This window comes from Ambystoma mexicanum, chromosome 13, assembly GCF_040938575.1.
Source record: "Ambystoma mexicanum isolate Mex_15411 chromosome 13, UKY_AmexF1_1, whole genome shotgun sequence".
Lineage (NCBI taxonomy): Eukaryota > Metazoa > Chordata > Amphibia > Caudata > Ambystomatidae > Ambystoma > Ambystoma mexicanum.
The window spans coordinates 680,950,136-680,966,894 of NC_090938.1; the positions used below are offsets into that span (position 1 = coordinate 680,950,136).

A 16,759-nucleotide genomic window follows, 5' to 3' on the forward strand; every position below is an offset into this window, starting at 1 on the left:
TCTCCCCTTTGCCCCCAGGTAAGTGCACCCACACACGTGAGGTACCATTTTCATCGGGACACCTGTGGGAACGCGGGAAGGTAGCACATGTTTTGTTGGCGGCGAGTTTTGGTGGGTGAGCCGAGTGAAATGTGCGGCAATTGTTTTTTTTTGCCACATTTCGGACTTTGCCAGGCTTTCTGGGTAAAACATTCTGGGCCGATTTGCGCAAGTCAGACCTCTACAAATTCCCACGGGTGTCCTCTTTTCAGAAATGCATGGGGTTTCCTGTTTTCCTTGGTGGCTCGGACACCCTTGGCCCATATCTGTATGGTTCGCCCTTCTGAAAAAAATCGTGAAATTCAGCTGTCGGAAAAGACTTCGGGTTAGCTGCGTTTTTGGCTCTCCCCTTTACACCCAGGTAGGTGCACCCACACATGTGAGGTACCGTTTTCGTCGGGACACCTGTGGGAATGCAGGAAGGTGTGGCATTTGTTGGGTTTGCATGGTTTTCATATTGTTTCGATTTATTTGCTGCTGCCCTTTGTCACACAACCCTATCATTTCCCAAATGTGACCTACATTTAGTCGCTGCTTTAGGCACCATACACTTCTGTAAACTACACAAGTCACTTACCCTTGAAAAGGGCTGCCTGTGGTCTTTCATAAAATGTACGCTTGCCCTTCCTCACCACATTGGTTTTCCTGATTTATACATGCTAAGTACGTCTGTTCAGGCCTTAAGCATAAAACTCCTGCGTACCATGGCTCCGTTTCTTGGCTTGTGGTATTGCTTGGTTTGTGAAACATTACAAAACATGTGTGATTTCCTAAGTGCAAGAGTCGGGGGAATGTAGCGGAACATTGTTTTTCTCAAAATTCATAGAAGCCATTGCCGTACCAGGCCAAACATGTCCACCACATACCTTTTTTTTCAGTCATTTTTCCGCTTTTTCTACAAAATATGGAATTTTCCCTTACCTAGTTGTTGCCTGACCTGCGCAAATGACCCCTTCCTCAACTTGGAATTTTGTCTACTTTTCAGAAATGTACGCTTTTCTGTCCTCCAATTCGGCTTTCCTAACCTGTTTCTTCCATTCTGTACAAACATGTTCAATTGGCAAAAATGGCCAAAATCGCCTACCTCTCACAAAACGGTTGATAACCACATCAAAATAATTTATTTCCGTTTCCACTCAACTTGTTCCTGAAAGCCAGGAAATAGGGGAATTCAGCACAGCAAACCATTTGTTCCTAGCTCTTACAAGGAAAGAACCACAGGCTTCTTTGTACATCATTTTATTGGCATTTTTTGAAAAGAAAACCAAAATGTTGGCCTTTTTGCTTATTTTCTCTTACCCCCTACAGCAATTTAGGATTTCCTGGGTGGCGTTACGACTGCCTACATGTGGAATAAAAAGGGGCAAAATTTGCCCGAGATATCTCATGTAACAAAAAAGTTACAGGGCATTGAATGGCGACATACCGAAATCACCAAAAAAGGCCTTGGCACTGGGTGGGGGGGGGGGGGGGAATCCATGGCACTTTAAGGGTTAAAAGTAACCGTAAATATTAGTTTTATTAATCTATGCCTTTTTGCTCCTACTTCAAAGTACTCTGAATGCCATTTTGTTCCTCCTTCAAAGTAGTTTAAATGCCTCAGACCCGTACCGTGTAAAGTACTGAAGTATATGTTTGTGTGATTTAGATTGTCTCCTTCTAGTGAATGTTTTATAACTGACTTGAATAAATTAATAAGTGTTTAACCAAGAAACCTTGAGTGTAAGAGTTTATTTGAATACTTGTGATTGTAGACCTCTGTGTAACATCCTTACAGCTCACATTCCCTCTTGAGATAAGCCTGGCTGCTCAGCTCTGCTACCAAAAACTGTGTAGTACAGACTTATACCAAAGGTTGGTTTTTCTTACACTTATAGTCATAGTTGTGCATAGTGGACCCAAAGGGTACTGTATACAAACTCTGCCTAACAGTAATCACAGGACAGATCTTAGTGGTCTGCATGGTGGGGGACTGGTTGTGTGCTCTAGACCTGCAAGATGCCTATATGCACATGCCAATTTAGAGACCTCACAGGAAGTTGCTCAGTTTTCCAATCCAGACTGGATTACTGCCAGCTCGAACCCCTTTCCCTTTGGATTGAGCTTGGCTACGAACATTTTCATCAATGTGATGGACGCTTTGATTTGTCATCTGCATCTTTAAGCAGTTCATATCAACCGGCACTTGGGGGACTTCGTACATCCTTGGTTCGCCCACGCCAGACTGCACATTAGTTTGTTCAGCAGCATGTTGCTTGACAATGGTCATAGGACGCAACCCCTGTGTTACCTTCCCCCTACCAAGGCACTCTCCACAGACTAATCCCTTATGGGTTAGGGAGCAATCTCAGACTGGAAATGGGAAATACATGGCCCCTGGGATTCAGAAGAATGACTTCTCCACATAAACTTCCTGGAGTTGAAAGCTACCTTCGTTACAGTGGGGGTCTTTCTCCCTTCACTCCAGGATCATCCTATAACAGTGTAGACAGACACCACCACAATGTTTTACCTAAACAAATAGGGAAGGGGGACAATTGCTGTGTCTCCGGGCTTTGGAAATTTGGGGCTGGTGTCTGCTGCACATCTTGCCAATAGACTTCCACTTGGCAGGCAAGGACAACATCAGGCAAACACAGAGCAAGCACTTGCACGTCCCTTGTGAGCAAGATCCCAATTTATCCTGCCAGGGGACCACAATTCTCTATTTAGTTGTGGAAATACAACAGATCATGTTTTCTGCATTCCTCCTTGGGGTGGGAGGGTGGATAAGGATTCTTATGTTGATGCATTTGTCCTTCCTTGGGATGGCCTTATGCTATACGCCTTTCTGCACCATCTGCTAATAACAAAACAGTTGCAGAAAATGAAGGAAACAATGAACTGACATCCAATTCTGGCAGCGCCTAACTGGCCATAAAGGATATGGCATTCCAACCTTCACGAGCTGATAGGTCTGTCCTAATGGGATCTCCTAAATCACCCGGACCTTCTAAATCAGCAGGGAGGGATGGTTCTGCAGCCCTGTCTACATTTGCTTTCAGTAGCTGCCATCACAAAGGACATAGTTTACAGTGATTTGGGGCTCTCACTAATAACACGGTGATACTAAAGGCTGCAAGGAAGGGCTAAACCAAGTCTTAGTACACCATCAAATTGAGTCGTTTCTGCTACTGATGCATAGATAACGACACAAACTCATTGGAGGCAAGCTTGGACGCTGTAATGTCTTTCTTCACCTCCTTGGCAGAGAGGAGTGTCTCAGTTGACCCATGCAGTACATACCTGTCAGCAATCAGGACTACTTCAATACCAGAGTATAGACAGTTTCAGTGACCAACCCCCAGGTTAAGAGACATTTCAATGATCTCACCAAACGTTTTCCACCCAAAAGAAACCACCCAAATCATAGTCCCCGGGACATCAATCTGGCAATTTCAGCGCTCAGGCAAAATCTCTTGGACCCTATGGCCTCAAAAGACCTATGATGGTTAATGTTGAAGGCGACCTTCCCAGTTACTTCAACTGCCACACCAGGGATTAGAGAGTTGCAGGAAACCTCACTCTGGCGCAGGCACTGCTCCTGACTTCTGCTCGAGAAATGATTCCACTCTTGGCCTCTCCCAGAAGTGGTAGAAACAAATCCAAAATCAGACCGAGAATATCCATAAGATAAAGACCCATTTCCCAAGACATTTTGGAAGAGTAACCCCCAAGCAAAAAGGCTCTGGGCATTCCTAGCAGCTGTAGGAGAAGGGTCCAAAGTATCCCTCAGAGCATACACACTAAACCTCTCTTCAAAGGAGACTGCACAGGCAACCACTGTGTTGACGACAAGCCTGTAGCACAAGTGGCTCAATGTAGCCCAAAAACTGGGCGAGCATTTGGGAATACTCCCAGTGTTGATGCACAAAACCTGGAAGAAACCCCCAGAATACTATATGCCGTCATGGACAAAGTCCCCTCCTCACGTATGGCCTTAGGATGCTGCTGCAGTACCTTTGGGCAACACCTGGGTGCAGACCTGAATACACCCTTACCCCTAAAGCCAGTTTTAGCCCCAGAGCGGGCACTCACAGGGTTGCCCCGGTCAGACGGTGGCCATCTGCCCTCGAACTACATGGGCCAGAGACACCAAGGAAAGTGATTGATAGTCCCACTTGCTTATTTGTTTGGATGGACTACTGGAAGCTAGAGGGCTTTGGAAAATACTCTCCCAGCACTTAGTGTTCACAGGGCACACGCAGGGTGAATGTCCCCTACGTCAGCAGATGGCGCAGACACTAAGGGACTCATTAGGAGTCTGGAGGTAACCATGGCACTAATAGCGCCATGGCTGCCTCCAAACCCTTACCGACTCCGCCCTGGTGAATAGAGCTATTACCGCCCCATTCCAAGGTTGGCAGGGGCGGTAATTCCCCATTCACCAGGGCCCTTCCCCATTCCCATTTGAGCCCCCATAGGGCTCAATGGGAATGCGCTAATAACGGTACCGCAAATTGCAGTACCGTTATTAGTGCCAAAGTCCCTTTGCGGGTCCTGTCCTTAACGCCTGGAAAAACCAGGCGTTAAGGGAGGACCCGCAAAGGGAACTCGTAGTAGGGCGGTAAGGGATTACCGGCACCGGTGCCCTTACCGCCGTCGGTAATCCCTTACCGCCCGCCTCGTAATGAGGCCCTAAGTAGAGAGAGTGTATTAAGTGGCGGGGGGATTCCGAGACTGGACGGCATGCCTGTGAAAGAAAAGAGGAAGAGGGAAGAAGATAAATAAGAACCACACCCACTGGTGCCCAGATCCTACTGATGTCTACATCAGTAGGATCTGGGCACCAGTGGGTGTGGGTCTATACCACAGATTAGCAGAGCCAGTGGGTGTAAGGCCAATGGACACACAGGCACATGGGCTGCCAGGTACATTTTCTAAAGAAATGAGTGTTTGCTGTAGAAAGATGATCAGGCCCGACACTTTAGGAGGGACTTGCCGAAAGTATGGAGGAGACGGGACAGAAAAGAAGAGGTATTTGGAAAGAATTACAAAGTACAATTATTCATTCGCAATGTGACTAATTCATCACCATCATAATCAGTCCCTCATCTTTTGGGCAATGGACTAGTTTCCTCGGCAGATTACCCTGAAAACGAACCAAGACTTAAATGGTGCCCGCCCAGGTCAAATGGCATAAAGACTGGTAATTTTGTATGGGCAAAGAACGAGGTCTAGACACAATCATAACTCGCTGCAACATGATGTGTTACAATAGCATAAAAACAATATCACTGTGGGGAGAAAGTCCTACCCACTTGCATCCTATGTTGGCCCTCCAGCTCAGTGATTTTACGCTTTTAACAAATTGCAATATTCATTTCTAGCACAACATTTCAGAAATGCTCTTGGAAAGCCACAAAATACAGATTTTACTCATGCCAAGAGCTCCATGGGAGGGCGGGGTGGCACAATGGGCGGCCTCTTCAGATCCTTCGGCTTGCATGAAGGGTGTTTGCCATCGTGCTCAGCGGTGTGTGCCGAGCAGCGTGCTGCCCTTTGCAAGCTTGTATTGTGATGCTCTCGGATGTATAAGAGAGGTGGTTCAGCTGCAGTACAAAGAAAGCGTAAATAACACAAGCAGTAAAATACCCGGGAAGCGTGTACTGTCCTGCAAAGCGACATACATGGGGAGTTTGCTATGTCGCTCTGTGTGCCTGGGAAGCTTGTATTGTCGTTGTCCGTGTCCACGATGTAGAAGGGAAGCTTGCATTGTCTCACTTTGCAATGTACATGCTAAGCTTGTTTCGTCATTCCCCGGATGCTTGCATTGTTGCTCTGCAAAATGGAGCTGATGTTTGCCGCATTTGGACAGCGCGCTCTGTCAAGCTTTCACACAAACACAAGACATCTGGTCAACAAAAACAGAAGCACCCCTGAGCAATGCAACAACTAACACACAAACAAAAAGTGCAGCACAAAGGACATGTACAGATTTCTTTTACTTTTTTACTTTCATGTTAATTGGCATTATTATATCCACACTTAGATTTCAGGAAAGGGAAAGCACATATTACAATATCATTAAAATTATATTTTACAGGTCTATATGTATATAATATATATACTTTTAAAAGGGAGAGCATGACAAGGTTCCTTTCCCTTCTCTAGTGAAGCGTTGGCATTGGTTTCAGGCGTGTAGATCGTCACGATTTAAAGTGCAATAAAACGCATCCAAATAAGAATGAGGGGACGCAGGAAAGAGGCTGGTGCAGCAGGTGACCTGCACAAGAAGGTGCACCTCCTTGTCCAGTAACCACTCATCCTTCAAGTACAGGTGTCATTTACTGGTCAAAGGGACATTCTCCCCCACAAAGAGGTTTCTATGTCCAAAACGTCATGCTGCAGCTGGTCTCATCAGCCAATGGAAACAGTGGCAAGGAAGTCTATGAAACTGTCAACAACCCCATTGCGGCACCAGCAGAGGGGCAATTCTCTCAATGCTTTACAGAACCGGCAACATTTAAAATGCATCCTAAAGCTCAAGTTTGGGTACTGCACCCACCATCTTACTTCCTGTAGGTTGTACGTGGCTTGCTGCTTCCACCATCTTGTATGATGTACCGTGGCTTGCTGCATCTACCATATTGCCATATTGCATGCTGTAGGATGTGCATGGCTTGCTGCATCCACCATCTTGTAGGATGTACCGTGGCTTGCTGCACCCACCATATTGCATGCTGTAGGATGTGCATGGCTTGCTGCATCCACCATTTTGTAGGATGTACCGTGGCTTGCTGCATCTACCATATTGCATGCTGTAGGATGTGCATGGCTTGCTGCATCCACCATCTTGTAGGATGTACCGTGGCTTGCTGCATCTACCATATTGCATGCTGTAGGATGTGCATGGCTTGCTGCATCCACCATCTTGTAGGATGTACTGTGGCTTGCTGCATCTACCATATTGCATGTTGTAGGATGTGCATGGCTTGCTGCATCCACCATCTTGTAGGATGTACCGTGGCTTGCTGCATCTACCATATTGCATGCTGTAGGATGTGCATGGCTTGCTGCATCCACCATCTTGTAGGATGTACTGTGGCTTGCTGCATCCACCATATTGCATGCTTGCATGGCTTGCTGAAACCACAACCTTGCACCATATAGGATGTACATGGCTTGCTGAATTAATCTTACATCGTATAGCATGTATATGGCTTGCTACACCAACCATCTTGCATCCCATAGGATGTATGTGGCTTGGTGCATCCGTCATCTGGATGCACCGTGGCTTGGTGCATCCACCATCTTGCATCCTGTAAGACATGTTGCGCCTTAATGCAATTGCCCTGTCATGATGGACTTTTCTGCTTTGAAAATGGAGGATTGCCCAGAAACCAATCATCAAGTATGTGACTGAGCAGCAAACCCCACTTTCAGAGCCACAAAACGACGTACAGCAAGTCAGATGGACTAGATCTGCACTCGGGAATCAGCAGGACTTTAAACATGAATAAATAGTCTGGGTGAGGTTATTGAGGCAAACACCTTCAGTTGCATTGTTCTCATAAATTTAGAAACAAACTAAGCACCAACATGACATTGAGGGCAGAATGAAGGTCATTTTACTATGTGCAGCGGTGCCAACATTCAAGTAGGACACAAAAAAAAAAGCAGGTTCAGACACAATGAAAACAAGGTTCAGATTTGATTTTCAGAGAGTTGGCATTGGCCAGTGGCATGCCCCGATTGTCGGCCTAGCATCATTGATCCACGTCACTGAAGCTTGGTTATTTTATTTTTTTTAAAAAGGGTTTTGGGTCTGCCTTTATTTTCTACTTTGCATCGATCCTCGTCATTTTGATACGATTTGTGCAATTAAATATCTAATAGTTCATATGAATTATCCATGCTTCTTAGTGTGGAAAAGCGACTCCTCTAAGGCCCTCTAGTCTCTAGAACACAACCTTGGAATTCTCCCGACCCCGACCCCTCGCAGACGTAGGACTCTGAAGCCTGGCAGTGCTGGAAAATAACATAGCACATGTTAATCTGAGGAAACCACCGCAGTTTCTGCCCTGCCACGTTGTGCAATTTCGGCACCAGTTGTCTGGCCTGCAAACATTGAAAGCACCTTCACAGTCTCGAGGTGACATTTGTACAGGTCTTGCCATTGCAACTGAGCCCAGGAAACATTAAGGTTCTGCTATTACTGGTGTCACAAGAACAGACACACCACTAACGAAGCAGCGTGTCTTAGTTAATTGTACAGCATATGGAAGCTGTAAAAACCGTTCTCCTCTGATCCAAAAAAACAGACTAATACAAAGCAAGGTTTAATAATAGACTTGAGCATCTTGGCAATGCCTAGTTGCAGAGAGAGAGCTAGAAGACCTGCGTTACCAAAGAAGCCCGGGGGTCATGAACGATCTGTGATTTGGTGATGCAGCCAGAAGTACAGCTCACTAACTCCAAGAAGGTCCCTTTAGGAGGAGATGGCGGTGGCAGGAGAGTAGCTGTGCAATAACACAGGACTTCTCAGAAATCAATATCACAAGCCGGGGTTAGGGGTCGTGTAGGAGAGGCCTTGGACTCAACAGAAAGTATGGACCATTGGAACATTTCGTATCACTGTGCAACTGATGGCCTGGGCCATGGAACAAGGCCAAGCAACTCATTGTGGAAGCTGCACGCACACACACACTGCCCAAATCTGGAGACTGTCCAGAAAGGCTTCTGTGATACTGATGTCTGGCTGGGCAATTCAGTGTGTTCAATGGTCAAATGGGGTCACGGTTGTAAAAGACCAAGCAAACAGGGTGAACCCAAAGCCACCTACATTTCTAGGAGCGGTGAAGAAGGAACCTTGTCATACAATCCTTACTCAGACCAGACCCGCTCAAACCAATTCCCAGACCCACCCACCGCCCACCCCAACACACAAAACCAAACAAAGAAACTATTACACATGGGCCAGCCATGAAACAGCACATGAAGTATAGAATAAAATAAAGGAAAGAATACAATGGTGCTTAGAAAATAGATTGTTTCATTTAGAAAGATGAATTGCAACAGTATTGTAACCTCTCAGAGTCCCTCAGGAAGCATCCACAGTGGCCTGAACAAAGTACAGACACGGTCATGCTCACCCACCAGTGGCTGTCTCGCCCCCTTCTAGTCTGACATCACACCAGCCAGTAAGACGCTGCACCTGCGGCAAACACTAGGCAGCATTGCAGCAGGAGTCCCATACGGCTCCACTAAGGCAGCACCTGCTTCCTGTACATAAAGTGGTCCCATTCATGCACCAGATTTTGCAGAATTTAAAGGGAGGGAGCCGGTTGGGGTAGAAGAGACGAACTTAACTTCGAGGTTGTGTTGGGAGGTCGGTGTGGGGGGGTGTCATGTCATCCAAGGGTGAAGGCCAACGCTGTAGCTCTAGGTCGAGAGGAAACTCATGGCAATGATTACTTGCCCATGTGGCAGACAGCAGGGCACGGAATGGCGCTCAGATCTGAGAAACAAGCTCTTCAGTCTTAGAATTCAGAGGATGGGCCAGATACAGGCATCAGGTTGCCTTTCACAAATAAGGTACACAAATAAGGGGGGGGGGGGGTCAAGGCAGAATGCGGTTCTACAGGCAAAATGATATTAGGAATAGTCTCCCCACCCCCCCTCTCGCTCTCTACTACCCCTTCCACAGTGCATCAATCTAGTAGTGGCCACAGGACTAGACTCAAGCACAATAAACTGCCCTGAACATCTAACATCATCTGCCCAAAGGTGCCGATTCCACAAGGACAAGTTTGCAAGATCTACTTAGGAAGGAATCCTTCTGCGTGACTGCTGTGCCTTGTCTGCAGAGCCTTCTCACAGACAATCACTTTGGAAGGAACACTGTTTTGCTATGACATGAACCCCCTCAGACACTGTTTGGCGCCACATTGTCCTTCACTGAAAAGGAGGCAGCATGCGGAAGCACATGCATCAAAACCTGCAACATCTCCTTACACCACATTTCCAGTGAGGGCAGTTTCAATCACAAATAATTCTTCCATAAAGAATTAATTTGGAACCCACTTCTAACTCCCGACTCTTCAGGCCATCTCGGCTGATGATGTGAAGGGCCAGCCTGCCAAGGGATCCTTTAACAGTGCCAACAGCCCCTCTTTTTTTCCTATATATTTCACGGAATCTCATTACTCTTAGGGTAGATAATAGACTCACAGATACAAAGGTCAGCTGTCTCAAATAGAACTGGCACCATTGTTTTTCAATGGACGTCTGCACACCTCGTCCACGGGTGGAATCTGGAAATCATTACCACCAAGCGCAAAACCAGGCCTCTGAAGAGCTGGCATAAAGGTGCAGCAGCACACAAGAAGACACCAGTAAGCGAAAGGCAGGCCACCCTGCTTCACAGGTCAGGCCACCAGCTTTTACTGGCCGCCGACACACATAGTGTGGGGGGATAGGGGGAGTCGAGCTCTGAAAATGAGAGGGGATAGGTAGGTTATCACTGTCACCAGTAGGCAGTGCTGAATTCTGGTTAACATCTAAAACAGACAGGACCATAGTAAGCAGTGCTATCTGCACTTGCCAGCTGCAAGCATCTGGGGCGCCTTCCCTGGTGTTCGAACACCAAGGACAGACCTGTAGGCATTAATCTCTGTAAAGTCAGAAGAGATGCAAACTAGATTCATGCTCCCTATTGGTCATGTCCTAGGCAAGCGTGCTCCCCCTCTTTACTTTAAGAAACCGGGCAGTTTACTACTACTAGATATATGCGGGTAGGTTTTGTCTCAGAGATGTGAAAAGTTCCTCTATAAATGGTCTCCTTCAAGCGTTTCCGTCATATTGAAAAGATTACCCACCCGTTCAGGCATAAGCTCAGCACTGATCTTGGAGGGACTTTCTAGAGCAAAGGGCACCGTTCGTGCTCCAGCGAGAGATCAAGTAAATGTAGCTATGCTGCCAACTTAAGTAGCAGACACAGCCCCCAATTCCCAAAACAGGATGGGAGGGGCACATACCCAGACAGGCACGGTGGGATTGCTGGAGAAGCAACATTCGAGGTAAGTGCTTCCCTCTCAGATACCATGTCAGGCTGTACGAAGCCTCAGTGTTAGAACAGGTCAGGCCGAAAAACCAGCCGAAGAGTGGAAAGAGAATCTACGGACATGGGCTTACAGCACCAGCTGACCAACCGGACATGCCAAACAGAATCCTACTGTAAACAGTTCTTAAAGCTAGCCAATTTGCATAGTTCAACAACAGCAGGCAACCCTCCCCTTTGTAGCAACACTGTGGGAGCAGGTGATCGACTTTGCAAACCAGCAGATAAAGAACACGACTGTCCTTCCTGAAACGCCTGGCTAGGAAACCGCTTTTCCTTCCAGCTTAACAGAGTGAAGGTGCATCTCTGCACAGCTGGGTGATAATGGGTCTTCAGGTAAGAGTCTCCCATACATGCACTCTCTACCTGGCTTTCAAATGAGAAACAACTTAGTTAAAATGCGCTGTGTGATCTTTGACCCAGCTTATGTGCATGAATACCAGCAAAGGGATTCACGTTCACTAGCTTTGCAGGAAGGAGTAATAGACCTGGGCTACTTACCAAGAAAAACGTTTATCATTGTGTGAAGACTAAAAGAGAGCGGCGATAGTCCCTTCACCAATCTGATGAAAGCTCGCCAGATGCCTCACATGTCAAAAAGGGCTCTTCAATACTGCAGGGAGTAAGACGTATTAAGAGTGCCGCCTTTATCTTCTCTACGCACATCAGCTGCTCCGTTGTACATGTGTGGCACAGATAGACCAGGCTGGTCACCATGTGAATGTTCCCTTTACACATCGGTAGACCGAGAGTCAAAGACCAGTTCCTTTCCGGGCAAGTGCAATACCTTGAGTGGCTCCCTGAGGGCCTGGCCGATGTCTAGAAGAGAATACTTTACATTGAAGGTGCTCTGCATGGGCGCGCCAAAGGGGAATATGGTTGGAAAATAAGAACTGTTTGCTGTGAATCCATTTCTTTATCCCGGTCTGAATGCTTCTAGGGTCTTATTCTACTTCTTTCCACTCATGGACTATGGGGCTGAGGGGGCGGCTTGTCCGACACGTCAGAAGGGAGGGGTTGTGGGAACTGACCACCTCTGCATCCTCTAATATCCAGGGCACTTTACTATTAGCCTACTGCTTTTTTTGCACTTACAAGGGCGGTGCTGTGCTTTGTGAGCACTGAAAAGGTTTGTCGCATTAACATTCCTACAAAGTTCCCTTAGACACAGCTGGGCTACTTTCAGACTTCACTTCTTACCAAGCGTTATTTAGGGACTATTCAAAGTGTGAGCCACTCTATTTTTTAAATTTCTAAATGTGCCATTCCAGCAGTTCATCTAACTAGATCCGAATTCCCTTATTACATCCGTGGCGAATGGTGTCATAAGGAGCCGCATAAAAGGGCACCTGTAGATCAGGCGTTCACTCAGATTAACCCAACCTCAAACTTTATCTGGAGACACAGCCACCCAAGCAGCAGTGTTGATGAATCGGCCCTCGAGATGGACAAAACCATCGAATAGGGTGGGGCTGAAAAACAGCTATGGAAGATGGAAATGGCTCAAGGGTACAAAAGAGAAAACCAATTAGGAGTCAAAGTTTTCAAAAAGACAACATGAAACTGTCCCAATGTCCCGTGGAGGAGAGCAGGAAAAATAAAATAAATCAAAATCTCACTTGGTAGATAGGCTGTACTGAAAGGGTGTGTGGAATGTTCCTTAGATATACCAACCCTAAACTGCTTCCATATTGTGATCAGTGTGTTTCAGGCACATCCGTCACAAACTACTCCTACTCAGTGGGAATACTATGGTGCCGATTGCCTGCCCATCAAGTTTACCCTAAACTGATTACTAGCCGCAGGTAGATGGATGAACTTGGCAATTCCCACCTATAGGGTGGGCGCTGATGCAGCAGCACGCTTTAGTGCTTAGCCTTTGGCACAAATTGAAGCACCAAAGGGCCCAACATGGCAGCAGTTGCAGGAAATTCGGGTTTAATCCTCAATGGCTCAAATGCATAATACAAAAAGGTGGCTGGAGGCCTACATAGTTAACTCCACTGAGGTGCAAACCTTCGAAACATAACGACAATTAAAAAACAGATGGTGCAGAGAAGGTAGCATTAAGAAGCTGAGATCCAATCATAGGCAGAACACAATGGTCGAACTCCACATAGCATACCTATGCAGGCTATGGGCAAACCTCATGTCTACATCTGGTGGACTGAAAGCAATTTAGCCTGTCTTTTTCAGGAGGGAAAAAACAGGACTGGATGTTCTGACAGACCGGCCTGGGCTAGAGCATTCCATGTAAAGGCTGCACCTCTGGGGAACCAAAGTAGCATTCAGCAAGTCTATGTGAAACTGCCATTTTCATATCACAAAGAGCATTTTTGTTTTAATTGGCATTCGCCTTTGTCAGGATAAAATAAAACTGGTTCTAAGTGATTAAATAGTTTGCATTTTGAAGGTTGCATGTTGGATGACTCATTTTGATAAAGCGATGGTTTACTTTTTCCTGTTACGGGGTGGTTTCCCCCATATGCCCAGGGCCGCAAAGTATGCAGGTGCTATGGGGCCCGGCCCTCCCAGGAAAGGCCATCTGCCTAAGAGTCCCTATATTTTCTATTGACTTTTTTTATATATATTGGGGGGGGGGGCGTCGACTCATGCACCCCCTCCCCAAACACACAGAGATATTTGGTTGATCCGTTGGTCGATTCATTTTTATCAACCTATTGTTGACCTTTCTTGCAAAGGAGGTGGGGCAGGGTCCCCCCGCCCATGCCTCCCCTCCCAACATCACACCCTCCAAAAAGCCCCATATATATTTGGGGGGACTCAACCAAACATGCAACATTCAAAACGACAACTATTTAATCACTGCAACCTGAAAAGCAGTTGTTCAAAGAAATGAGACAAGCCAAAGAAAAGACTGACTGCTCCAAAAAAAAAAAAAAACAAGGACGTTTTAAAAAAACAAAAAGCCAAATGAAAAATCAGTGGAGCAGGAAAACAGCTAGGACTTTTGTAAACAATACAAGGTAAGGTTTCAAGGGAGTGTGCGTTGACCTTGGTGCAGTGTGCGGGGGCAGGACGGATCTTTCATAAGAGTCAAAACAAATTAGATTGCTTGGCCCAGAGGATTCAGGAGTCAGCCATACTGGTCCTCCAATGGCATAACATGTCAAAAAATGAACGTTGCACCAGATGCAACTCTACAAGCTCTCATGTGCAGGGGGGGTGTGGGGGGGACTTGAGGGTACTGCAGATCTTGGATTGAACAACTGCACCATCAAACAACTGTAGGCAGAGGTTTGTCTCAATGTCCTGATTGCCGGAACACACACAATCAAGCAGAGGAAGCTGCTCCTCCAGCACTTGCCTGTAGACATGCATCATATCACCCAGGCAACCGCTTGTCCTCACTAGATACAGACAGCACTGCGTGCTCTAAAGCCATGTCACTTCTTGGTCACTAACGTGTTTGCACATGCTGGAGGTGTACAGTGCACAGTTGGGTGAGAGGGTAGACTGCCCTAGCACACCAAGAAGATGACCGAGCAGATCTGAGGGGAGCAGGCACATCAACATGGAAATAAAAGTCATGTTCAGAGAAAGCAATTAGCGAGATCACTAAATGCCAGGTTGATATGTACTTAGGAGCCCAGGGTGGGGGTCCCCACATCCTTACAAAAAGGCCTCTTCTTGCGCACAGGTATCTGCAATCTGAAAAATCAGGCCAAGAGTCAGCATTTCAGTAGGCCAGAAGAGAAGATAAGCCAAGCACCTCAAGGTCCCACCCAAAAGGCAAACCCCAGCATACAGGAGTCGACTAACAGGAATCCGTCTAGACTGTCTTCTATCAAGGGACTCTGGTGTGGTGTATAGTCACTATGTGAAAAACCACAGTCTACAGGAACCTGTTCCATGGGGAATCGAAGCACAGAAAGCTTGCTTCCACTGGTGACGAGGTATGCTGATTCTGGGCAACCACAGTAATCAGACCACATGAGACATACACCCCTTCTCCCCCCAATGTGCCTCTGCTTCGAGGAACAAGGGAGGAGGAAGTCTTCCCAAAAGTCAAGGATGTAGTACAGAATCTACCCTTGTGCGCGGTCTCAACAATTACAGTTTCACAAGCTTGAAATTCATGCACACACTAGAGCCACCCCCACCCCATGATCTCAATCCAAACCTCACCTCCTGAACCCTCTGCCTTAGAGGAACTCGCGCTTCCGTATAGATACTGGATTTGTGCCTTGGGAGCAATAGGAACATTTCAGAGACATATGACATGCAACAAGATGATGCTGCCCTCACTTGCTGAACCATCATCGGCATGGATGCTCTCTTTGCCAAGTGCATCCTGAACAGGCGGAAAACTGCTTTGGTAAAGCTAGCAAAGTAATGTTATAAAACAGAGTGCTGGGCGAGGGGCGGTGGTAGGAGGGGTCTGCTGGTTCTGTCCTGACATTCAGCATGACGGGTGCTAAATCTGCAGCACAGCTTTTTCCAAGAGCAAAGAAACATTGCCATAAATGACATCAAAGTGCCTGAATGAGAGATGTGCAAAAGGATTTGTACCAATAAAACAAAAAAAGAAAAATTACGAACTACATCAGCACAAGAATGCAGGAAACCTGTGAACATGGCAGATGAACATGACTGAGCGTGCTGCATGTGCTGCCAACGACTGCAGCGGCCTGGGGAACACGTCTTGGCTGCTTTCCTTACTTTGCGGTACACCTTGCCGCCAGCGGAAGCTGCTTTCCTCACTTGTCGTTGTCCCCGGACCTGGCTTCACAGTTTTCCATTGACTTCAAGAGAGTGGGCCTTCCCCGTCTCTGATTACCCGCTCTGCCCAAAGAGTGCAGGCAGGACAATCTCCATGACAGACAACACATCCAATAGGCCCTAGCAGCCATCCCTGTGATGGGACGTCCTCTTTTTAGGCCTAGTAGGAATGGTAGAGTTCATCCTAGCTGGTTTTCAAGAAATAAACCAGTGTGTTCCTAAGTTCCGGTGTCAGAGTTGAACTGCTTGACCCACATTGACAACAAGCAGTGTCCAGATGTGCAGAGGCGAGGTGGAGAACAGGGACCCAAGAGGAGGGATATGTCCAACACCCCCCTTCCACCTCAGTGTCACTGGTGCCTGCAGACAACCCCGGCTACAGGAGAGGTTGGCAGAGTCCAGTAGTGGAACCAATCCCTTGGTGCATGAGGCAATCGTTGTCCAGGGTCATAGAATAATGCAACATCTACAGAAACGTTGTCTGCTGCCGCCAACAGATGGTGGGGGAGTCACTGGGGCGAAGTAGGCATGCACTTTGATGTTGGGCAAATGGGTCTGTAAGAGAAAAAGACATGGACCTCAGTCATGTTCTGTAAAGGCAAACACAGATTATAGGCTGTAGGCTTGCCACTCAGGCTACCATCAGAAACAGGACGACACAACACAAAAGCTGAATGCATGGCCCAGGACCCCAAGAACACTCCTTCAAACACACTGAAGCTTCCGGTCTGCCTCAGGACCAGGGACCGAGGCAATTACAGTGACACAGGCTGCACTTGCAGGCCTGCACAAGGGCATAGCCACACAAGAAGATTGGCAGGCCTGTCTGAGGACCCTAGTTAAAGGAATAGCAGCTGCATAAACAAGGAGCACCAC

General features: G+C 47.0%; 1 protein-coding gene across 2 annotated transcripts in view; it reads right to left on the minus strand.

Moving 5' to 3' along the window:
- Positions 1-6,010: 6,010 nt before the first annotated feature.
- Positions 6,011-16,759, minus strand: part of FBXL20 (F-box and leucine rich repeat protein 20) — an 867,163-nt gene continuing 856,414 nt past the window's right edge. Inside the window, exons 15-16 of one of the 2 annotated variants that reach the window (XR_011283101.1) lie at positions 8,729-16,438; positions 6,011-8,610 (exon numbers count right to left, since the gene is read on the minus strand). Coding sequence is in view for 1 of the 2 variants with exons in the window: in XM_069634719.1 (XP_069490820.1) it covers positions 16,331-16,438 (108 nt within the window). In the remaining variant the exon portion in view is untranslated. Of the gene's footprint in view, positions 16,439-16,759 lie in introns of both variants that reach the window. The other variant, XM_069634719.1, reaches the window with a different exon arrangement.